This window comes from Neoarius graeffei, chromosome 14, assembly GCF_027579695.1.
Source record: "Neoarius graeffei isolate fNeoGra1 chromosome 14, fNeoGra1.pri, whole genome shotgun sequence".
NCBI lineage: Eukaryota > Metazoa > Chordata > Actinopteri > Siluriformes > Ariidae > Neoarius > Neoarius graeffei.
This window is the reverse complement of record NC_083582.1, coordinates 54,921,276-54,946,217: the sequence shown is the minus strand read 5'-3', so window position 1 is coordinate 54,946,217 and position 24,942 is coordinate 54,921,276. Positions and strand designations below refer to the sequence as shown.

The window sequence follows — 24,942 nt, the reverse complement described above, 5'->3', positions numbered from 1 at the left end:
ATCCATCCCCGGTGCCTTGCCACAGAGGAGCTTGCAAACCACCTCAGTGACTTCGGCTTGGGTAATGGACGAGTCCACCTCTGAATCATCAGCCTCAGTCTCCTCAATGGAAGACATGACGGTGGGATTGAGGAGATCCTCAAAGTATTCCTTCCACTGCCCGACAATGTCCCCAGTCGAGGTCAACAGCTCCCCACCTGCACTGTAAACAGTGTTGGCAGAGTACTGCTTCCCCCTCCTGAGGCGCCAGATGGTTTGCCAGAATTTCTTCGAAGCTGACCAGTAGTCCTTCTCCATGGCCTCCCCAAACTCCTCCCACTTCCGAGTTTTTGCCTCCGCAACTGCCCGAGCTGCAGCATGCCTGGCCTGCCGATACCCGTCAGCTGCCTCAGGAGTCCCGGAGGTCAACATGGCCTGATAGGACTCCTTCTTCAGCTTGACAGCATCCCTTACTTCTGGTGTCCACCACCGGGTTCGGGGCTTGCCGCCACGACAGGCACCGGAGACCTTGCGGCCACAGCTCCGAACAGCTGCGTCCACAATGGAGGTAGAGAACATGGTCCACTCAGACTCAATGTCCCCCGCCTCCCTCGGAAGCTGGGAAAAGCTCTCCTGGAGGTGGGAGTTAAAGATCCCCCCGACAGAGTGCTCAGCCAGACGTTCCCAGCAGACCCTCACCATACATTTGGGCCTGCCAGGTCTGTCCAGCTTCCTCCTCTGCCAGCGGATCCAACTCACCACCAGGTGGTGATCAGTTGACAGCTCAGCCCCTCTCTTCACCCGAATGTCCAAGACATAGGGCCAGAGATCAGATGAAACGACAACAAAGTCTATCATCGACCTCCGACCTAAGGTGTCCTGGTGCCACGTGCACTTATGGACACCCCTATGCTCGAACATGGTGTTTGTTATGGACAAACCATGACTAGCACAGAAGTCCAATAACAAAACACCACTCGGGTTCAGATCCAATATTACAGATATGCAATATTGGATCATTTTCCTCAATAAATAAATTACCAATTATAATATTTTTGTCTCATTTGGTTAACTGGGTTCTCTTTATCTACTTTTAGGACTTGTGTGAAAATCTGATGATTTTTAGGTCATATTTATGCAGAAATATAGAAAATTCTAAGAGAGTTCACAAACTTTCAAGGACCACTGTACAAGAAGAAGAAGCTTTCAAAGAAAAGAACACCATATCTACTGTGAAATATGGAGGAGGCTTGGTTATGATTTGCGGCTGCTTTGCTGTGCCTGGCACTGAGCACAATGAAATTTCAAGACTATCAAAGCGTTCTAGAGTGAAATGTACTACCCCATATCAGAAAGCACTGTCTCAGTCACAGGTCATGGGTCCTCCAACAGGATAAAGACCCAAAACACACAGCTAAAAGCACCCAAGAATGGCAAAGAACAAAACTTGTTTTGAACTGTTCTGAAGTGGCTTTCTATGAGCCCTGATCTGAATCCTATCAAACATCTCTGGAAAGAGTTGAAACATGCAGTGTGGAGAAGACACCCTTCAAACCTAAAGCCTCACTCACAACCCACCGCAAGTGTTTTGGACACGCACAGGTCGCAGGGTTTGGTAGCCCGCAGCCGTGCCGCAGGGTCGTGGTGAACCTGGGGGAAAGTTTGGGGGAGGAGTATGGGCAAAGTATTTGTCAAGTACAGGTTGCACGCCTGACTTCCTCGAGGCGTGGGAAAAATTGCACCGTTAGCCCGTTGTGATGGCCCTAGTGGCCAAACCATAACATGTTAATTTTTTTTGAGCAGGCTTGGCTTTTGAGGTGTGTTCTCGTTACAGCTGATCAGCAACACCAGGTGCACAGGCGTGGCCGGCTCCTATAAGAAGCGCCTCAGATGTCAGCTCGGTCTCTCTGGCACTCTCGTTACACCAGGCTGCTGCTGCTCTTTTTGTTTTCTTTTATGCTCATTCTGTGTAACTCCTTATTTATTGACTTTAAAATAAATGTATAGAGACATTGCGTACACCTCCGTCCTCTTGTATTGTCTTGGGAAACCCCTAGCCCTTGACACCCGTGGAAAGCATACAGTGCTCAGTGTAAATGAGTACACCCCCTTTGAAAAGTAGCATTTTAAACAATATCTCAATGAACACAAACAATTTCCAAAATGTTGAAAAGAAAAAGTTTAATATAACATCTGTTTAACTTATAACGTGAAAGTAAGGTTAATAATATAAACTTAGATTACACATTTTCAGTTTTACTCAAATTAGGGTGGTGCAAAAATGAGTACACCCCACAACAAAAACTACTACATCTAGTACTTTGTATGGCCTCCATGATTTTTAATGACAGCACCAAGTCTTCTAGGCATGGAATGAACAAGTTGGTGACATTTTGCAACATCAGTCTTTTTCCATTCTTCAACAATGACCTCTTTTAGTGACTGGATGCTGGATGGAGAGTGATGCTCAACTTGTCTCTTCAGAATTCCCCGTAGGTGTTCGATTGGGTTCAGATCAGGAGACATAAGTGGCCACTGAATCACTTTCACCCTGTTCTTCTTCAGAAATCCAACAGTGGCTTTAGACGTGTGTTTAGAATCATTGTCATGTTGGAAAAGTGCACGACGACCAAGGGCACGGAGTGATGGTAGCATCTTCTCTTTCAGTATGGAGCAATACACTACCATTCAAAAGTTTGGGGTCACCCAGACAATTTTGTGTTTTCCATGAAAAGTCACACTTTTATTTACCACCATAAGTTGTAAAATGAATAGAAAATATAGTCAAGACATTTTTCTGGCCATTTTGAGCATTTAATCGACCCCACAAATGTGATGCTCCAGAAACTCAATCTGCTCAAAGGAAGGTCAGTTTTATAGCTTCTCTAAAGAGCTAAAGTGTTTTCAGCTGTGCTAACATGATTGTACAAGGGTTTTCTAATCATCCATTAGCCTTCTGAGGCAATGAGCAAACACATTGTACCATTAGAACACTGGAGTGATAGTTGCTGGAAATGGGCCTCTATACACCTATGTAGATATTGCACCAAAAACCAGACATTTGCAGCTAGAATAGTCATTTACCAATTAGCAATGTATAGAGTGTATTTCTGATTAGTTTAAAGTGATCTTCTCTGAAAAGAACAGTGCTTTTCTTTCAAAAATAAGGACATTTCAAAGTGACCCCAAACTTTTGAACAGTAGTGTATGTCTGTGAATTCATGATGCCATCAGTGAAATGCAGCTCCCCGACACCAGCAGCACTCATGCAGCCCCACATAAGGACACTGCCACCACCATGTTTCACTGTAGGCACCATGCATTTTTCTTTGTATTCCTCACCTTTGCGACGTCATACAGTTTTGAAGCCATCAGTTCCAAAAACATTTATCTTGGTCTCATCACTCCAGAGTATAGAGTCCCAGTAGTCTTCATCTTTGTCAGCACAGACCCTGGCAAACTCTAGGCGGGCTTTTTTGTGCCTGGGCTTTAGGAGAGGCTTCTTTCGTGGACGGCATCCATGCATGCCATTCCTCTGCAGTGTACACCGTATTGTGTCATGGGAAATAGTCACCCCAGTTTGGCTTTCTATTTCTTTAGATAACTGCAATGAACTTGCATGCCGATTTTCTTCAACCCTTCTCATCAGAAGACACAGCTGTCGAGGTGTTAACTTCCGTGGATGACCTGGACGTCTCTGTGAGATGGTTGCAGTTCCATCTTTCTTAAATTTTTGTACCACTTTTGCTACAGTATTCTGACTGATAAGTAAAGCTTTGCTGATCTTCTTGTAGCCTTCACCTTTGTGGTGTAAAGAAATTATTTTCTTTGGGGAATTCTGAAGAGACAAGTTGAGCATCACTCTTCATCCAGCATCCAGTCACTAAAAGAGGTCATTGTTGAAGAATGGAAAAAGATTGATGTTGCAAAATGTCACCAACTTGTTCATTCCATGCCTAGAAGACTTGGTGCTGTCATTAAAAATCATGGAGGCCATACAAAGTACTAGATGTAGTAGTTTTTGTTGTGGGGTGTACTCATTTTTGCACCACCCTAATTTGAGTAAAACTGAAAAATGTGTAATCTAAGTTTATATTATTAACCTTACTTTCACGTTATTAGTTAAACAGATGTTATATTAAACTTTGTCTTTTCAACATTTTGGAAATTGTGTTCATTGAGATATTGTTTAAAATGTTACTTTTCAAAGGGGGTGTACTCATTTACACTCAGCACTGTATATCTGACGCACGTGATCAGTGTGTGTTCAGTGAGTGTGGAGTGCATGAGACTTGCATTTTACCAGTTTCCTGCACTCCGAGTTCGGGCTGCACTTGTGAAGCGTGTGTGATGCATGTGATTAGCACATGACAATCACTCATAACTTGTGTGTGATGCAAGCCAGGAGTGGGTATAAAACCAGTGTGTCTGCAGCATTCTACATCTGTCTTTCGACTGAAAAACATTGGATATTTTGTGGGAAAAATGTAAAAAATTTCAGTTTAAAGTTTCAGTTTAAAGAAGTGAGCAAAAGTGAAGTAACCCAGCCTGAAACAGCAGAGGGGGAGGAGGAGGAACAATTTGATGATGATGATGATGGTATCATCATCATCAAGCAAGCCCTGCACGGACAGGGAGAAGTATGCCTTCAAGCCGGCAGAAGGCCCAGCACCCCGCCAGAGGGATTTTCACAGGTAAATACACATGCTTTAAACATTCATTTCAGTATCTATATGCTTATGTAATTAATTATTATATATGGTGATTTTCATGTATGTTTCAGCTAACGATGCCCAGAAGTGAGGACATTGCAATCTCATTATTGCTGTCAGGCCATTGTGCTATGCTCAGTGATTAAGACAAGGACATCCCGACACCCCGTTCCACCACTCAGCAGGAGTAAGAGCAGGACAGCAGCTTGGAGTCAAAGTGTGTTTCAGTGCTCAAACTGTTGGGCTATTTAGTTGGGATTTTTTACAATGTAATAAAATGCGTTATTCCCTTATACTCATGTTTTATTATTTGACGTTTGCATGGTAAATTAACATATACTCAAATAAAAACAGCAAATGAGGTGGTCTTCTTCCCTTCTACAATGCTACACACTACATGATCGGTTCCTTGGTTCCTCTCCAATATATATATCCAGAGTCTTGCCCCTCATGTCGCGTGCAGGTCACGTGCGCTGCATGCAGGTTGCATGCGCTGCATGCACACCACACATGGGGAAGAAAGTGAGATGCACTTCTGTCTTGCGCACCACACAAATAGCAAGTGTGGAATACTTGTGTAGTATTTCCGAGGCACGTCACTTGTACAATGACCGTGCGTCACTCATGCGTCTTTCTGTCATCGCAAAAAGCCCCTACTAGCCGCGCTGCTGACTTGGTTCAGGCGTACAGAAAGGAGTATGGGTCCCATACGTAGTGTATGCATTCTTGATTTGTCGCAAGACCCGTAGAATTTGCATGTGCAGGACCAAAAGTCTTCACAGCCAGTCTGCGATCTTCTACGGCGCTGAACACACACAAGTCTCGCGCAAGTCTCAAGCACAGTTTTGCCAATTTTTTTACCGTAGACCGCCCATTTCATTTTTTTATTATTATTTAAAATATTCTGTTGTATCACAAATCAAAAGCAAAGTCTGTTTTTATTAAATATGGAATAAATAATGATGGATGCTAGTTAATTTTGTCAGTTTCAAGTTATTTCAGAGAAAATTATGGGTTCTTCTTTTTTCATGGAAGGGTACAAGCAATTTTGTCCACATCTATAATTTGTAGAGAGTACAAGGTGATCCATAAGTCATATAGAGTTTTGGACCTACAATTAATTTTACAAATAGTAGACATTACTGAGATAAGCAGTTATAATTTTAATCTAAATATAGCATCAATAGGTTTAATAATAATGTTGATTCCAGTTATTTGAAGCTCATATTAATAAGGCTTTAGAGCTAATTGAGGAACGTCTTGCTAACAACTAACAGTAATGAGAGGTGGATGTGATGCTTGAAATAGAATAGAAAAGGTATATTAGTACTATAAAGCAGTCTTTGTTGTAGGCTAAAGCCTAGCCAAAGCAAGTCAGGGCAAGCTGAAACTGGGTAAAGAGATGTTTTTGAAAAACTGCCAAAATTAAAAATTGCAAATATTTAAAAGAGTTCTACACATACGAACAAGTATTTTTAACCAGGAGCATAACACACAGCAAGTGACAGAAAAGTCAAATATCATGTGTTCCCAGTTGTATGCTGTCAAGCAGATCAGAATCTTAAACAGACAAGTTTCACAACTTTTTAAAAACTATTATACAGCTTCACACCGTTTAAAGCATTCAATCCAGACCTAATCAATCATATTCATATTCACAGTACCATTTTCACAAGAAATAGTCCAAAAAATAGTGCAAATACAACTGCTGAGATTTGTAAGGACTTGAAATCAGTAGGAATTATGAAGATCATAGAGACCCAAAAGTTCAGTGTCCTACTTTCTACTTGTGATTTATCTAGAACAGGAAGTGCTTTAAAAAAAAAAGCAAACACCTTAAACAACATAATATTACACTGCTTGCAATGGTCACACAAATGTAAAGACGATGAAGATAATATGATCATGTAGGCTTTATAGTCCTAAATACATAAGGATTAACACCAGCTGTTTCAGTGAATTGTAAACTACTATAATTTTATACAGTACAATATCTACAAGTTTCTAATTTTTGGGTTAGACTGCACTCACTGATGTGCAAGGTAATTTTAGATATGTTTAACCATCATAAACACTCATTTTATGTCTTGGATTGCTCATCATATTTACAGGAATCAAGTACCAAATACTGAGGGGAAATCATTGAATTATGCAAATACAATGCACAGGGGGTCTAAATTGAAATGAAAAACACAATGTCTGTGGAATTATGAGATAGATAAGAATATTTAGTTCTGAACACTGCTGTCTAATTACTGCTATTCAAATTATGTTTATCTTCACTTTGTATGTCATATAAAGAGAAATAAAACTGAACAAAGTAAAAAAAATGAAACAAAAAAATGGTCTATGAATATGCTTACATCCTTCATATCATAATGATATTGGAAAGAGCTTTAATTGTGTGTGTGTGTGTGTGTGTGTGTGTGTGTGTGTGTGTGTGTGTGTGTGTGTGTGCGTGCGCACACAGACATTATATATATAAATATATATACACAAACGCACACACACACACACACACACACACACACACACACACACACACAGGTGCTTGAAAGTTTGTGAACCCTTTTGAATTTTCTATATTTCCGCATAAATATGACCTAAAACATCATCAGATTTTCACACAAGTTCTAAAAGTAGATAAAGAGAACCCAGTTAAACAAATGAGACAAAAATATTATACTTAGTCATTTATTTATTGAGGAAAATGATCCAATATTACATATCTGTGAATGGCAAAAGTTTGTGAACCTTTGCTTTCAGTATCTGGTGTGACCCCCTTGTGCAGCAATAACTGCAACTAAATGTTTCTGGTAACTGTTGATCAGTCCTGCACACCGGCTTGGAGGAATTTTAGCCCATTCCTCCGTACAGAACAGCTTCAACTCTGGGAGGCTGGTGGGTTTCCTCACATGAACTGCTCGCTTCAGGTCTTTCCACAACATTTCGATTGGATTATGGTCAGGACATTGACTTGGCCATTCCAGAACATTAACTTTATTCTTCTTTAACCATTCTTTGGTAGAATGACTTGTGTGCTTAGGGTCGTTGTCTTGCTGCATGACTCACCTTCTCTTGAGATTCAGTTCATGGACAGATGTCCTGACATTTTCGTTTAGAATTCGCTGGTATAATTCAGAATTCATTGTTCCATCAATGATGGCAAGCCATCCTGGCCCAGATGCAGCAAAACAGGCCGAAACCATGATACTAATACCACCATGTTTCACAGATGGGATAAGGTTCTTATGCTGGAATGCAGTGTTTTCCTTTCTCCAAACATAACGCTTCTCATTTAAACCAAAAAGTTCTATTTTGGTCTCATCCATCCACAAAACATTTTTTCAATAGCCTTCTGGCTTGTCCACGTGATATTTAGCAAACTGCAGACGAGCAGCAATGTTCTTTTTGTAGAGCAGTGGCTTTCTCCTTGCATCCCTGCCATGCATACCATTGTTGTTCAGTGTTCTTCTGATGGTGGACTCATGAACATTAACATTAGCCAATGTGAGAGAGGCCTTCAGCTGCTTAGACCCTGGGGTCCTTTGTGACTTTGTCAACTATTACACTCCTTGCTCTTGGAGTGATCTTTGTTGGTCGACCACTCCTGGGGAGGGCAACAATGGTCTTGAATTTCCTCCATTTGTACACAATCTGTCTGACTGTGGATTGGTGGAGTCCAAACTCTTTAGAGATGGTTTTGTAACCTTTTCCAGCCTGATGAGCATCAACAACGCTTTTTCTGAGGTCCTCAGAAATCTCCTTTGTTTGTGTCATGATACACTTCCACAAACGTGTTGTGAAAATCAGACTTTGATAGATCCCTGTTCTTTAAATAAAACAGGGTGCCCACTCACACCTGATTGTCATCCCATTGATTGAAAACACCTGACTCTAATTTCACCTTCAAATTAACTGCTAATCCTAGAGGTTCACATACTTTTGCTACTCACAGATATGTAATATTGGATCATTTTCCTCAATAAATAAATGACCAAGTATAATATTTTTGTTTGCTTAACTGGGTTCTCTTTATCTACTTTTAGGACTTGTATGAAAATCTGATGATGTTTTAGGTCATATTTATGCAGAAATATAGAAAATTCTAAAGGGTTCACAAACTTTCAAGCATGCATATATATTATGTGTGTGTGTGTGTGTGTGTGTGTGTGTGTGTGTGTGTGTGTGTGTGTGTGTGTGTGTGTATGTCTGTGTGTGTGTGTGTTAAATACCAGCAGATGGGTTTTGCCTTTTGTATTGCAGCATTTTCTATTCCTGTATTTGATACGCAATTACCTGCTCTTTCCAGTTCTTCCAATAACTTTGTAATTATTTGCCATAAAATGTTCATTTAATACAAAGAGGATGCATCTTTCCTTTGGTAACAGTAAAAGGAAAAACAGTGTTAAAAATAGACCACACATAGCTGCCTTTTTCTCCTCCACATTTATACCACTTAAATGTACAGCATTTTGCCCGATGACTGTGTGGGCAAAATGGTACACTACATAAATCTTAAAATATATTGGCATTATAAGAAGCTAGCATTGGAATCCCATTTAGCTAAATTAATTGAGTAACTGCTTTTCATTTTTGCACACATTGAAAAATATATGTATTTGTACGGGTACATTCCTATAAATGGTCATTTAAGGTATTATAGTAAACCTTTCATTCAAATTGAAGAGGAAGTCATATATTCTCCTGTGAGAAATTTTCACCTTGAAAAGTCTCCTGTTGCTTGGAGAATCAAAGCATCTGGTATGGGATGTTCTAAGAACAAGGGACCATTTTTAGTTCTTAGTTACTTCTCCTTGTGTATTCATTGTATGTCTTTTTATCATTTATATCAAATCTATATATTTGTGTGTGTGTGTGTGTGTGTGTGTGTGTGTGTGTGTGTGTGTGTGTGTGTGTGTGTGTGTGTGTAATTGTAAAGTGACCTTGGGTTTGAGAAAGGCGTTATATAAATTGAACTACTACTAATTATTATTATTATTATTATTATTATTATCACAGAAAGAATGCAAAGACCAAGAAATCCGGCACATGTATGACATGCAATCATCAAGAAGACATTTTGTTTTGAAATAATCATGTTTCATTTGTGAGTCAAAATGGTAGACCTGAGTGATCGCCAGTTAAGTAGCTCTTTTATGGTAGATATGCAGGAACAATCCTATTACTTCCAGTTCAACTAATTGGATGCATCTGGGTGTCAGACTCTGGAGGCCTGAACCTATGTGATCTTTTTTCTTGTTCTTAAAATAAAGAAAAGTTGCACTGAAAAGTAAAACTGAGTCCCACAGCTCTCGTCAGCCTGAGCCCTTCTCATTCCCAGAGCCAGCCTACTTTAGGTAAGCTGTAGAAGTTACCTGAAGGACACTCGATCAGCATATATGGGCTTGAGCAAGCTGCTGTCATATAGGAGTCTTGGGAAAATGCCTCCCTGCTCCTGACAAGACAAGACCTTTCTACTCATTTTTCTCAGATCAGAGCTTAATTGGACATTTCAATCTCCTTTCTGCATTTTCAGCTACCTTGGAAAGGTAAGGGCTGCTGGCAGAATAGGACACGAAGACATCTTCTAATGTGACAGAATTAAGAGGCAAGAAGAATTGTGTACTTGTGTGTATAACTTTGCACATGCATTTACAACTGCTGTATATAACAGATACATGTCCAAACAGATCTCATCTCTCTCATCTCATCATCTCTAGCCGCTTTATCCTTCTACAGGGTCGCAGGCAAGCTGGAGCCTATCCTGGCTGACTACGGGCGAAAGGCGGGGTACACCCTGGACAAGTCGCCAGGTCATCACAGGGCTGACACATAGATACAGACAACCATTCACACTCACATTCACACCTACGGTCAATTTAGAGTCACCAGTTAACCTAACCTGCATGTCTTTGGACTGTGGGGGAAACCGGAGCACCCGGAGGAAACCCACGCGGACAACATGCAAACTCCACACAGAAAGGCCCTCGCCGGCCACGGGGCTCGAACCCGGACCTTCTTGCTGTGAGGCGACAGCGCTAACCACTACACCACCGTGCCACCCCGTCCAAACAGATATTGAAAGAAAATTTTCAAATGTGAAAAGAAAAATTATTAAAAGTTGGGCAATAAATCATGATTGTGGCTTGTGGCAATTGTACAGTATGATCAATATTCCAGCAATTTATCTTTGTAGTGTGGCTCCAGTCTTCCACACTCAAGAAAGGTGTTCAAGGTTAATTGTTCAGAGTGACTCATGGATACACTGTGATAGTTATTACAAATTCCAAAGACCACAAACTGTGTCTCAACTCTGTCTCCCTACAAAAGAATCCATTTAGTCCCTTTTGTGCTGCTTTAAGACATAATTTGTGAAGTAAACAGGTGCAAAAATGAAACCTGGCATTTCATTCATCCCTAAATTATTCTTACACTGTTCTCTCAGGCACTGGCTAAATCTACTTTTGTCAGAATGATGATGTAGCTCACATTTTAGGGCATCCTTTATTTTGGCTTTACTCAAGTAAACAGAATGCAATTTAAAAAGCCCACTGATTTTAAGAAGAGCCAATTATTTTGCATCATAGATAATCATTCATGGTTCCAATATAACATTATGATATAACAAGTGTTGTCAGGTGTATTGATTGTCGTTCAATAAAACAATGTACTAAACAAACTAATATCGCATAATAACAACTTATGGAATACTGAGTTTGCAGTCATCTTTGACTATGTTGACTGAACTCTAACAACTCTACCATCTGACTCATTAATTGTAATGTACAGAATCACTTCACCAGTATTGGCATCTCTGTCTCTACACTTTTGTTTCAGGCTGAAGGTTCGACTTTCCTCCAGATGGGAGCTTCCATTGAGCAACAGGTCAATACTATGTTCAAAGTAATGGAAGAATACAACTGGGGCAGCTTTGTGGTGATCACCAGCCTTTATCCAGGCTATGAAAACTTTGTGGACTACATCCGCTCTTTCACAGACTCCAGTTACTTTCTTTGGGAACTGCAGGATGTGCTAAGCTTCGAGATGTCAGTGGGAGCCAATGACATCCGCTCACGCCGGCTGCTGCAACAGGTGGATGCGCAGGTTTATCTGGTGTACTGCTCACACGAGGAGGCTCAGTATCTGTTCAGGATGGCGTCTGATGTCGGGCTCTTGGGACCTGGCTACATTTGGGTCATCCCCAGCCTGGCAGTAGGAAACCCAGAAGCTTCGCCTCCAGATAGTTTTCCAATTGGGGTCATCAGCATTATTTCAGACCACTGGAGGAAAACTCTGCGCCAGAGAGTGAGGGAAGGAGTGGCTGTGGTGGTACAAGGGGTGTACAGTTTCCACAAGCATAGAGGATTTGTTCCTGAAGCTCACAGTCAATGTAACAGTTCAGCAAAGCCCTATGACTATTATTCACTTTTTAGGTGAGATTTCAACATTTCCTTGAAAGTAATCATTAGCCACAGGTATTTTTATGTACCTACTGATTATGGAGTATTCTTAACTGCTCAGTCTTTTTGTCAGTCTGTTTTTAAAAATATGGATAGTAAGTTATGAAGACTGAAAAGAAGTGGGTTTGACTTTATACATGTGTATTCTATATGCAGAGATTTTTTTTATACATATAGACCAGACTCCTAGAAATCTTTTTTGAAGTTATAACTGTAATCCTTCTTTGTCCTATATCCTTATGTCTCCTTCCTGACTTAGGAAATGTTTGTAACTGTATTAGAAAACTCTGTGCAGGCAACTACAGAGAAGTTTAACTATGTTTAGAAAAAAATATTGAGTCTATTGCAAGTTAACACAGAAATTCTGTTTGGTCTAAATAGTCCACCCACAAAAAATGAAAGATCACATAGGTGCTTTTTGATCAGTCTTATCCTTTCTAATGAGATTCAGAGATTTCCTAGTTAAATCAGCTTTTCACCTGGGAGCAGCTGACCTCATTAAAGACTGCTTGAATTGCTTCCCCAGACTGTCTATGATCAAGAGTTTCAGAGGCACATTGGAGACTGAATTTCCATTGATTATATTCTCAGATTGGCCTGTTGTGGCTTAATGACTCATAGATGCAGTCTATTTTGTGTCTTTGGCAAAAGTTTTCATAGTGCATGGCCAAGTCCTTTGACTGTTGGTCTGCTATTTTCTGACATTTTAAATGTGTCACTTTTACCAAAACAACTGTGAAAGGCATTCAAGAAATGGGCATGGCAGAGGTTACTTCATGCATGCCTAAAATAATAAACAGTTAACTTACCACATTCATCTTACACATTCTGATTGTCCATTCCCTTTGTCCAAAAGACATTGTTCTTTCATAGTTTGTGCTGGCTACTGTATATATATATATATATATTATATATATATATATATATATATATAAAAGTTCAAGAAATGGCAAATATGAAATAATTAATTCCTCTGATTAAACTTGTTTGATTGGCAGAATTTCAGCATTTAAAACTGTCTTTTTTTATAGACATATGCTAAATGTGACATGGGAGCACAGAGACTTATCTTTCAATGCTCAAGGCTATCTCACAAAGCCCTCCATGGTGATCATCGCTTTGGACCGAGAGGGACTCTGGGACAAGGTAAGGGAAAAACGAGACCTTCATGATTACTAATGTGAACAACTCAGAACACAATGGCTGTAAATGAACTAATTCCTCAATGGAATCAGTATTGTAACATGTTAGGAGGATATAATTTTTACACTACCATGCTCCCCCTCAAAACACATATCCCTGCTCTTGTATGATATCATAATATTTGTGTTAAAGAATTGTTACTACATTTTGCACAATGTCCCCAGTTGGACAATAATAAAGGTCTTAAAAATTGGTAGAAATATTTTTTTTTTATTGAATGCTCCAGAAATATTCTAGAGAAACCAAAATTAATCCACAAACTGAAAATCAAGTAAGCTTTATTGTCATTTCCCCATTACAAACAAATATAATGTAGGAATTAATTTTAGGTCCCTCAGAATCACACTTAACCCTGAACATCCCATCTCATTATCTCTAGCCGCTTTATCCTGTTCTACAGGGTCGCAGGCAAGCTGGAGCCTATCCCAGCTGACTACGGGCGAAAGGCGGGGTACATCCTGGACAAGTCACTAGATCATCACAGGGCTGACACATAGACACAGACAACCATTCACACTCACATTCACACCTACGGTCAATTTAGAGTCACCAGTTAACCTAACCTGCAGGTCTTTGGAGTGTGGGGGAAACCAGAGCACCCGGAGGAAACCCACGCAGACACAGGGAGAACATGCAAACTCGGCACAGAAAGGCCCTCGCCGGCCACAAGGCTCGAACCTGGACCTTCTTGCTGTGAGGCGACAGCGCTGACCACTACACCAACGTGCCGCCCCTAATCCTGAACATGTCAGACAATATTATAATAACACAGTGACAAACAGTGCAAAGTTAATTAATATAATAATAAAGGTAATAGATACAATAAACACTACAACAAACAGTAATCACTAAACAATATTTTTTTCATTGTGGTTTCAACAATCATGAAAATTTACAGAAAATATGGGAAATTCTTGAGTAATAATTAGTTATTTTAATCAGGTAAATAATTTGGTTTATTTGCTTTTTAACAATTCAGGTCAGCTTTGACATCGATTTATACAAGAGATTTTTAGAGAACATTAGATGATTACCTGAGCTCATAGTATTGTATCCAACAAAGAGTGTCCTACAAAGTTGGAAGAATGTGTCTCTTACATGGCTCTATAATGGCACAATACACTCCTTGTGGTATCATTTGAAGACTTCAAATCCCAATGATGCCATGGCTATATATGGCTAGAAGTCCAACAGAGTATAATTAGCCCTGTTACCTGGGTGGGATGAACACCTTTCTTCTCTCTCCATGATGATGAGGGCAACATGAGACAATCACAGGTAACTTTTAACATGTACACAGTTAGCACTGAAATGCAATGTGTTTGGCTCTGTGCAACAGTTTGAAAAGATGTGGGGGCTGATATGTTTGAGGAAGTATGGGTTAGACCTCACTTTCTTTGGGAAGTAGGGAGATATGCTAGTGAATGAATTGTCTATAAATAAAAATTGGGCAAAGCAAAGAGATTTTCCAACAAGTGACAAAAAACAGAAACCAAGAATGACAAGCTATTCTGAATTACACAAATATTAGCCATTCATCCATTATCAATATGCTTATCCATCAGGGATATTGTAGGGAAAGCTGGAGCCAATCCCAGTTGACTTTGGGCGAGAGGCGGGGTACACCCTGGGCAGGTCGCCAACATATCGCAAGGCTAACACAGAGACAAACAACCATTCACGCTCACATTCACACCTATGGACAATTTACAGTAGCCAGTTCACCAAATCCACATGTCTTTGGACTGTGGGAGGAAACCAAAGCACCCAAAGGAAACCCACGCAGGCACAGTGAGAACATGCAAACTCCACACAGAAAGGCCCCAGTGAGCCATGAGGTTGAAACCTAGAAACTTCTTGCTGTGAGTCAACAGTGTGAACCACTACGCCACTCACAAATATTAAGAAAACAGAAACACATCATTCTATTAGCAGAAGGTAACTATGGGAGAAACCACTGCTTTCTTTTAACATGATGTACATTATAGGTGTGCCAAAAACCACCTGTATGTTCCCCAGAATTGGGTTTAATTGACAGGATTTTGTAAATATACAGTGAATTATGCTTGGAGAAAACTGCATAAAGAAATACTAAAGCCAAAATCTAACTGCAAACATGTTAAAACATTGGAGAATATGTATAATAATGATGTACCTTGCTACTTCAGGACCCGCTTACTGTACATACTGTATGTAGCATCATTGAGGGACCAGTGATTTACACAGCAGGAATTCTAGGAAATCGTACAGCATAATATCTGTCTGTGATCTAAAAATATGTTAGGTCATGCAAACATTTTCCAAATCTCACAAATAATAAATAGTGGCTGAAAAAGAAGACATTTTTTATTAGTTATATTTAAAATCCTTCCTGACCAACCAGCAGTGAGAAAAAATGTTGTTCATTATGATTTTCTATATTTCATATTTTTATATTCACTCACCCTTTATACACTTTATTTTTGTTTCAACATACTGAGACACAGAATCTGAGACTAATCCAATCTAGTTGCTACAGTGGTGCTTGAAAGTTTGTGAACCCTTTTGAATTTTCTATATTTCTGCATAAATATGACCTAAAACATCAGATTTTCACACAAGTCCTAAAAGTAGATAAAAAGAACCCAGTTAAACAAATGAGACAAAAATATAATACTTGGTCATTTATTTATTGAGGAAAATGATCCAATGTTACATATCTGTAAGTGGCAAAAGTATGTGAACTTTTGCTTTCAGTATCTGGCGTGACCCCCTTGTGCAGCAATAACTGCAACTAAACGTTTCTGGTAACTGTTGATCAGTCCTGCACACCGGCTTGGAGGAATTTTAGCCCATTCCTCCGTACAGAACAGCTTCAACTCTGGGATGTTGGTGGGTTTCCTCACATGAACTGCTTGCTTCAGGTCCTTCCACAACATTTCGATTGGATTAAGGTCAGGACTTTGACTTGGCCATTCCAAAACATTAACTTTATTCTTCTTTAACCATTCTTTGGTAGAACGACTTGTGTGCTTAGGATCGTTGTCTTGCTGCATGACCCACCTTCTCTTGAGATTCAGTTCATGGACAGATGTCCTGACATTTTCCTTTAGAATTTGCTGGTATAATTCAGAATTCATCATTCCATCAATGATGGCAAGCCGTCCTGGCCCAGATGCAGCAAAACAGGCCCAAACCATGATACTAATACCACCATGTTTCACAGATGGGATAAGGTTCTTATGCTGGAATGCAGTGTTTTCCTTTCTCCAAACATAACGCGTCTCATTTAAACCAAAAAGTTCTATTTTGGTCTCATCCATCCAACAAAGCATTTTTCCAGTAGCCTTCTGGCTTGTCCATGTGATCTTTAGTAAACTGCAGACGAGCAGCAATGTTCTTTTTGTAGAGCAGTGGCTTTCTCCTTGCAACCCTGCCATGCACACCATTGTTGTTCAGTGTTCTCCTGATGGTGGACTCATGAATATTAACATTAGCCAATGTGAGAGAGGCCATCAGTTGCTTAGAAGTTACCATGTGGTTCTTTGGGACCTCGCCAACTACAACCCTAATTCCAAAAGAGTTGGGACGCTGTGTAAAATCTCATCTCATCTCATTATCTCTAGCCACTTTATCCTTCTACAGGGTCGCAGGCAAGCTGGAGCCTATCCCAGCTGACTACGGGCGAAAGGCGGGGTACACCCTGGACAAGTCGCCAGGTCATCACAGGGCTGACACATAGACACAGACAACCATTCACACTCACATTCACACCTACGGTCAATTTAGAGTCACCAGTTAACCTAACCTGCATGTCTTTGGACTGTGGGGGAAACCGGAGCACCCGGAGGAAACCCACACGGACACGGGGAGAACATGCAAACTCCACACAGAAAGGCCCTCGCCGGCCCCGGGGCTCGAACCCAGGACCTTCTTGCTGTGAGGCGACAGCGCTAACCACTACACCACCGTGCCGCCCGCTGTGTAAAATGTAAATAAAAACAGAATGCAATGATTTGCAAATCTCATAAACCCATATATTTTTCACAATAGAACACAGACAACATATCACATGTTTAAACTGAGAAAATATACCATTTTAAGAAAGAAATAAGGTCATTTTAAATTTCATGGCAGCAACATGTCTCAAAAAAGTTGGGACAGGGGCATCTTTACCACTGTGTAGTATCTCCTCTTCTTTTAACAATAGTCCATAAACATCTGGCAACTGAGGAGACCAACTGCTGTAGTTTTGAAAGAGGTATGTTGTCCCATTCTTACCTGATATACAATTTCAGTTGCTCAACTGATTGGGGTCTCCTTTGTAAAATTTTCGCTTCATAATGCACCAAATGTTTTAAATGGGAGACAGGTCTGAACTGCAGGCAGGCCAGTTTAGCACCCAGACTCTTTTACTATGGAGCCATACGGTTTTAATATGTGCAAAAAGCGGTTTGGCATTGTCTTGCTGAAAGAAGGAAGGCCTTTCCTAAAAAAAGATTTTGTCTGGATGGCAGCATGTTGCTCTGAAACATGTATCTATCATTCAGCAATAATGATGCCTTCCCAAATGTACAAGCTACTAATGTCATATGCACTAATGCACCCTCATACCATCACAGATTTTGAACTGTGCACTGATAACAAGCTGGATGGTCTCCTCTCCTCTTTAGGCCGGTGGAAGTGGCGTCCATGGTTTCCAAAACGAATTTCAAATTTTGATTCGCCTGACCACAGAACGGTTTTCCACTTTGCCTCAGTCCATTTTAAATGAGTTTTGGCCCAGAGAAGACAGCGGTGTTTCTGGATCATGTTCACATATAGCTTCTTCTTTGCATACTAGCGCTAGAACCTGCATTTGTGGATGGCACGGTGAACTGTGTTCACAGACAGTGATTTCTGGAAATGTTCTTGAGCCCATTCAGTGATTTCCATTACAGAATCATGTCTGCTTTTAATGCAGTGCTGCCTGAGGGCCCAAAGATCACGGGCATCCAGTATTGATTTTTGGCCTTGTCCCTTGCACACAAAGATTTCGTCAGATTCTCAGAATCTTTTGATTATATTATGTACTGTAGATAATGAGATATTGAAAGTCTTCACAATTTTACATTGAGGAACATTATTCTGAAATTGTTCCACAATTTGTAGACACAGTCTTTCACAGACTGGTGAACTTCTGCCCATCTTTACTTCTGAGAGACTCAGCCTCTCTAAGATGTTCTTTTTATACCTAGTCATGTTACTGACCTGTTGTCAGTTAACCTAATTATTGCAAAATGTTCCTCCAGCTGTTTCTTTTTACTGTAGTACCACTTACTTTTCCAGCTTTTTGTTGCCCCCTGTCCCAACTTTTTTGAGATGTGTTGCTGCCATCAAATTCAAAATGAGTATATATTTTTCATGAAATAGTAAAATGTCTCAGTTTAAACATTTCATATGTTGTCTAGGTTCTATTGTGAAAAAATATGGGTTTATGAGATTTGCAAATCATTGCATTCTGTTTTTATTTACATTTTACACAGTGTCCCAACTTTTTTGGAATTGGGGTTGTATTACACGACTTGCTCTTGGAGTGATCTTTATTGGTTGGCCACTCCTGGGGAGGGTATCAGTGGTCTTGAATTTCCTCCATTTGTACACAATCTGTCTGACTGTGGATTGGTGGAGTCCAAACTCTTTAGAGATGGTTTTGTAACCTTTTCCAGCCTGATGAGCATCAACAACACTTTTTCTGAGGTCCTCAGAAATCTTCTTTGTTCGTGCCATGATACACTTCCACAAACATGTGTGTGAAGATCAGACTTTGATAGATCCCTGTTCTTTAAATAAAACAGGGTGCCCACTCACACCTGATTGTCATCCCATTGATTGAAAACACCTGACTCTAATTTCACCTTCAAATTAACTGCTAATCCTAGAGGTTCACATACTTTTGCTACTCACAGATATGTAATATTGGATCATTTTCCTCAATAAATAAATGACCAATTATAATATTTTTTGTCTCATTTGTTTAACTGGGCTCTCTTTATCTACTTTTAGGACTTGTGTGAAAATCTGATGATGTTTGAGATCATATTTATGCAGAAATATAGAAAATTCTAAAAGGTTCACAAACTTTCAAGCACCACTGTACATGTAAGGGATCACATATTTATTCCACAGAAAAAAATAGATGATTTGTTCAATATCAGTGTCATAGTGTAAATATGTGTCTTTTTATAATGGAAATGGAGATCATGTCACACTTTAGGTACAATCCATGCAGAAATCCAGATAGTTCAAAATGGTAAGTTCCCACTGAAGGCAATAAATTACAACTGTTAGGATTCAAGTATAGCTTTAATTATTCTGATATACTGTTATGCACAGTTAATTTGTCATTGTCAGTGACAACAGATGATGCAATTACAGTTTGTTGTCTAAAACAATTCCTTTGCCCTCATTTAGTCAGACCCCCAGGGCTATGGTTCTTTCTGATGACATGAGACATGTGGAGACTGGTTGGCAGTGTGCTAATGCCACCTGACTGCAGAAGCAGATGTGCATATAAATAGGTCAATCAGATCCTCCTTGAGGTGAATGAGAGGATAAAATAATAAGAATGAGCATGCTGTTAACCACAAAGACAAGATAAAAATATTTTGTCATTCAGCAGTATTAGATTAGAAAAGAGTCATGTCTCCTGCTTTACAACTTAGCTCTATCTGTAACCTTGCTTGTTTTCCCATCAACACTATCAGTGCCACTTCTGTCGCTCATGCTGCCAGGATACTGCTTAGATTAGCGGTATGAATCACCATTGTACTATTTTAAAGTGCCAGCCAGAAGACATCCTAGACACTATCTATATCTACTGTGTCTGGGGGACTTGATCTTTGACAATCTTGTATTACTTACTGAACTATTTGATCACTGCACCACAGTTTGTAGGTTGTCAATGCAAAATTGTCTAAGTATTAATTTAAAACCTAGCTGAGAGGATACTTTATAATAATTTAAAAGTTTTAACATTCATCTTTCTTCAGTAATGGCAGTGAATCCAGAACCAAAATCGGGTGTGAGGCATGAATGCACCTTGGATGGGATGCCAGTCCATAACATGGCATCGTGTACATGCACCTTCATACAATCATTCAAACCTAGGGGCAATTTAGAGTAGTCAGTCCCCCTACATGAATGTTTTTGGGAGGAGTGAGGAAACCAGAGAACCCGGTGGAAACTCAGATACAGTAACCCTCGAGCTCTGAGGTAGCAACACTACCCACTAAACCTTAGTCCTGGGTATGACTTTAAACTGCAACCGATGGTGAGTCTCAGGTCTGGGAGGGCTTGAGTACTGGGGAAAGTGGAGTTACCCCTTAATCACCATTGCTCCCAGGTCCACTCTGACCTGGAGTGGTAGCACCTGCCTGGGTTCCAGCTATGGGTTAAATAGTACATCACCAATAAGGCGCTGGCAACAGGGTGCTTTTCGTTGCATTGTTGCAGATGAACCCAATAGAGTCAATGGCACACCACCAGATGGCATGCGGAAGAGCCGTTCAAATGGACAATGGACGGCATCACTCGGCAAGTCAGTTGTCACTGCGGGGCAACTTCCATACCCATCAGGTCTGTGGCACTTGTGCACTACTTGGCATCAGGTCTGGAGGTCCAGATATACAACATGATGGGGCAGGACATCATTTGTCTTACCTTACTGTGCAAGGTGTTTCACTAGGAGAGGAGAATAGTATACAGTGGTGCTTGAAAGTTTGTGAACCCTTTAGAATTTTCTATATTTCTGCATAAATATGACCTAAAACATCATCAGATTTTCACACAAGTCCTAAAAGTAGATAAAGAGAACCCAGTTAAACAAATGAGACAAAAATATTATACTTGGTAATTTATTTATTGAGGAAAATGATCCAATATTACATATCTATGAGTGGCAAAAGCATGTGAACCTTTGCTTTCAGTATCTGGTGTGACCCCCTTGTGCAGCAATAACTTCAACTAATGGCCCTTTTCCACTACCCTTTTTCAGCTCACTTCAGCTCGCTTCAGCTCACTTCAGCCCAACACGGCTCACGTTTCGACTATCTCAAAACAGCACGACTCAGCTTGCTTCAGCCCTGCTTAGCACCCAAAACTCGCACAGTTTTGGAGTGGGGCTGAAGCGAGCCAAACCGAGCTGAGTGAGGCTGGGGGCGTGAGCAGACACTCCCCTGTGCACTGATTGGTGAGGAGGAGTGTCCTCACACGCCCACACACGCCCCGCGAGCACGCTGGGATCTGTAAACACCGTAAACCCGGAAGAAGAAGAATTACGAGAATTTCTGGAGCCTTATGCGCCTCGCCTCATCTATACGCTCTTGCCAGTATCTGTTGGCGTTGTCGGTGACAACAAGCCACAGCACCAAGACCAGCAACACTAACGACTCCATGTCCTCCATGTTTATTGTTTACTATCCGGGTCATGAGACTACCGCTTAAAAGATCACTGATGTCACTGTTTGCGCCGCTTAACGACATCACGTGACGTCCACCCACTTTCGCTAACTCCACCCAATGTGTCCACCCACTTCCAGCCAGCACGGTTCAGCGCGGTTGTAGTCGAAATGCAACTCCAATAGCCCCGCTCAGCTCGACTCAGTCCAACTCAGCACGGCACGGCTCAGCCCGACTCAGCCGCGTTTGTAGTGGAAAAGCGGCATAAATGTTTCCAGTAACTGTTGATCAGTCCTGCACACTGGCTTGGAGGAATTTTAGCCCATTCCTCCGTACAGAACAGCTTCAACTCTTGAATGTTGGTGGGTTTCCTCACATGAACTGCTCGCTTCAGGTCCTTTCACAACATTTCGATTGGATTAAGGTCAGGACTTTGACTTGGCCATTCCAAAACATTAACTTTATTTTTCATTAACCATTCTTTGGTAGAATGACTTGTGTGCTTAGGATCGTTGTCTTGCTGCATGACCCACCTTCTCTTGAGATTAAGTTCATGGACAGATGTCCTGATATTTTCCTCTAGAATTCACTGGTATAATTTAGAATTCATTGTTCCATCAATGACCGCAATCCGTCCTGGCCCAGATGCAGCAAAACAGGCCCAAACCATGACACTACCACCACCATGTTTCACAGATGGGAAATCTCCTTTGTTCGTGCCATGATACACTTCCACAAACATGTGTGTGAAGATCAGACTTTGATAGATCCCTGTTCTTTAAATAAAAGAGGGTGCCCACTCACACCTGATTGTCATCCCATTGATTGAAAACACCTGACTCTAATTTCACCTTCAAATTAACTGCTAATCCTAGAGGTTCACATACTTTTGCCACTCACAGATATGTAATATTGGATCATTTTTCTCAATAAATAAATGACCAAGTATAATGTTTTTGTCTCATTTGTTTAACTGGGCTCTCTTTATCTACTTTTAGGACTTGTGTGAAAATCTGATGATGTTTTTAGGTCATATTTATGCAGAAATATAGAAAAATCTAAAGGGTTCACAAACTTTCAAGTACCATTGTACAAGAGCTCATGAGGCCAGGCATTCCATGGTTACTCGGCCGGGCCATTCATGCTGCCACTGCAGACAACTCTGTTGCTCTGGTGCAGTTTTCATGGTCCATCTGCATTTCTGTGCATCCTAATGAAGCATTCATCATCGCTAGCGATGGACAACCAATGACAACCCACTGAACCACCATGCCTCCCATATGACTTTTAACAAATAGGTGCAAAAAGAATTACAATGACATTGTTTCAAATAGTGAAATTGAATTCTTGGACACATGATCATGTGGGCTGTTTAGTCTTCAGACATTTGGACTGATGATCATTGAGAGTGTTTATATGCCAAGGTATTACACTGCCCCTTTTTGAATGAATATAAAAATAGATTTCTCACCAAAAATACATTGCATTGTTTCTTGTGACAGGAGTAAATTTATCATTCACAGCATTAACGTAATACTCTGTTAGATAGATTACTTTTATTTTACCACCCATATTTCTATACAAATACTAGTTTATGCATCCATCAAAAAATCTGCCTTCCCAAACAATATGAATTAAGAATTACATTACTTCATTGTTCTGAGGTACCTGTAAAGTTGTCCTGTGAGTAACAACCAAGACACTGCTTGATTGAAACACATCTGTCTACTTCATTCATGTGTGAAAAGAATGGTGTGGTGTCTTATATTTACAATGACCAAGTAGTGATTATTAATGATTCAAAGGACAATGTTATCATGCTGCAGGCCTGTGTTATTACCAACACCTGAAAACTACAAGATTGGATTTGTTTGCTTTGCTGAGTTTGTGAATAATACTTCAATAAATCTCTGTTGTCAAGGCTTATCATGCTTGTTAATCATGAGCAAACATGGATTACAATGATATGGACTATCTCTAATCTGATTCTGAATCAGTTCCTGCCTCTGCATTCAGATCAGCGGAACAATAGCAGATGGGTAAGACTTTATTATAGCTATGATTATAGGTCTACATGACCTTACATAACCCATTTCTGGCAGCTGAGATAACCTTGCATGAACATTTATAAAGGTTTATTCCAACAGGCATAGGCTGTCATAAAAGCTACATTCGGATGTCAAGTTGAAATTACATTTGAATTAAGTGACAGTTTTTGTTACCATAATATTGTGTTATGACACTTTCTGGGTTGAATTATGTTAGAATCACGGGCGATTGCTCCAAGACAAAGAGGGAGGCTCAGCCTCCTCTAAAAATGACGAACATTGTGTAGGATGAATTGCGCTAGGCTTATGTTATAGCCAACCTTATAACATTGCTATTTCAGATCCAGAATCATAGAAATATATGTGCTCAATCCAAATACAGTGCGAAATCATTCCGTTATAACTTTCCCCAGTTCGCCTAATGTGTGCATGAGTTTTTCCCCCTCGTGACAACGTGATGCAGCCCAGCCTCAGTGGACTTCAATGGCATTTGGGAGCTATGTGCTTTTCAATATCAAAATGCAAGACGATTATTGGACAAATACTGCGAAAACGCCCGCCCACGGACTCCCAGCCTCACAGTGGGAGGGACATGGCAAAGCTTTCCGCGAGGAGACTGCTGATTGGTGAAAGCAGCCGGATATTTTCTTTGATTGACAGCTCGTTTCAAATATAGACAGGCAGAGGTGAATTTCAGTTCAGTCCCATGCGGATTCGCAAGTGCTGTGGTGTAAGAGATCAGCTTACATTTCGATTTCATTCATTACATACGGTTTCTACCAGCTTTTTTAGTTTGTATATATTTCCATTGTAAATAAAGTGTAAATATAGTGTTGTCAAGTTTGCTATCTTAGTTCCAGAAATTTCGTTTATTTGAGTGACTGAACTTGAACTTGAGGGGGCTAGTCAGCTAGCAAGAAAGCTGCGCACGGAGGCATTTCAAAATGTTTTGGAAATGTATGGCCATTTCTTTGAGTCAGGTAGACTGAGCTCTGAACTCCAAGTCCTGTATGCAGATCGTGACTTGCAGGGCAACAGGGGTAAGCTGTGCGAACATTTGCTTTTCTTTAAAGACATGGGGCTGGATTGTGCAATGCCTGAGCTGTACAAGCTGTTGAC

The 24,942-nt window shown here is 40.4% G+C and overlaps 1 protein-coding gene across 1 annotated transcript in view; it reads left to right on the top strand.

Annotated features, from left to right (window-relative positions):
- Nucleotides 1–24,942, top strand: part of grin2cb (glutamate receptor, ionotropic, N-methyl D-aspartate 2Cb) — a 59,527-nt gene that overhangs the window by 7,615 nt on the left and 26,970 nt on the right. The window contains exons 2-3 of the mRNA XM_060939021.1: nucleotides 11,532–12,127; nucleotides 13,186–13,300. Coding sequence (XP_060795004.1) covers nucleotides 11,532–12,127; nucleotides 13,186–13,300 — 711 coding nt within the window. The remainder of the gene's footprint in view (nucleotides 1–11,531; nucleotides 12,128–13,185; nucleotides 13,301–24,942) is intronic.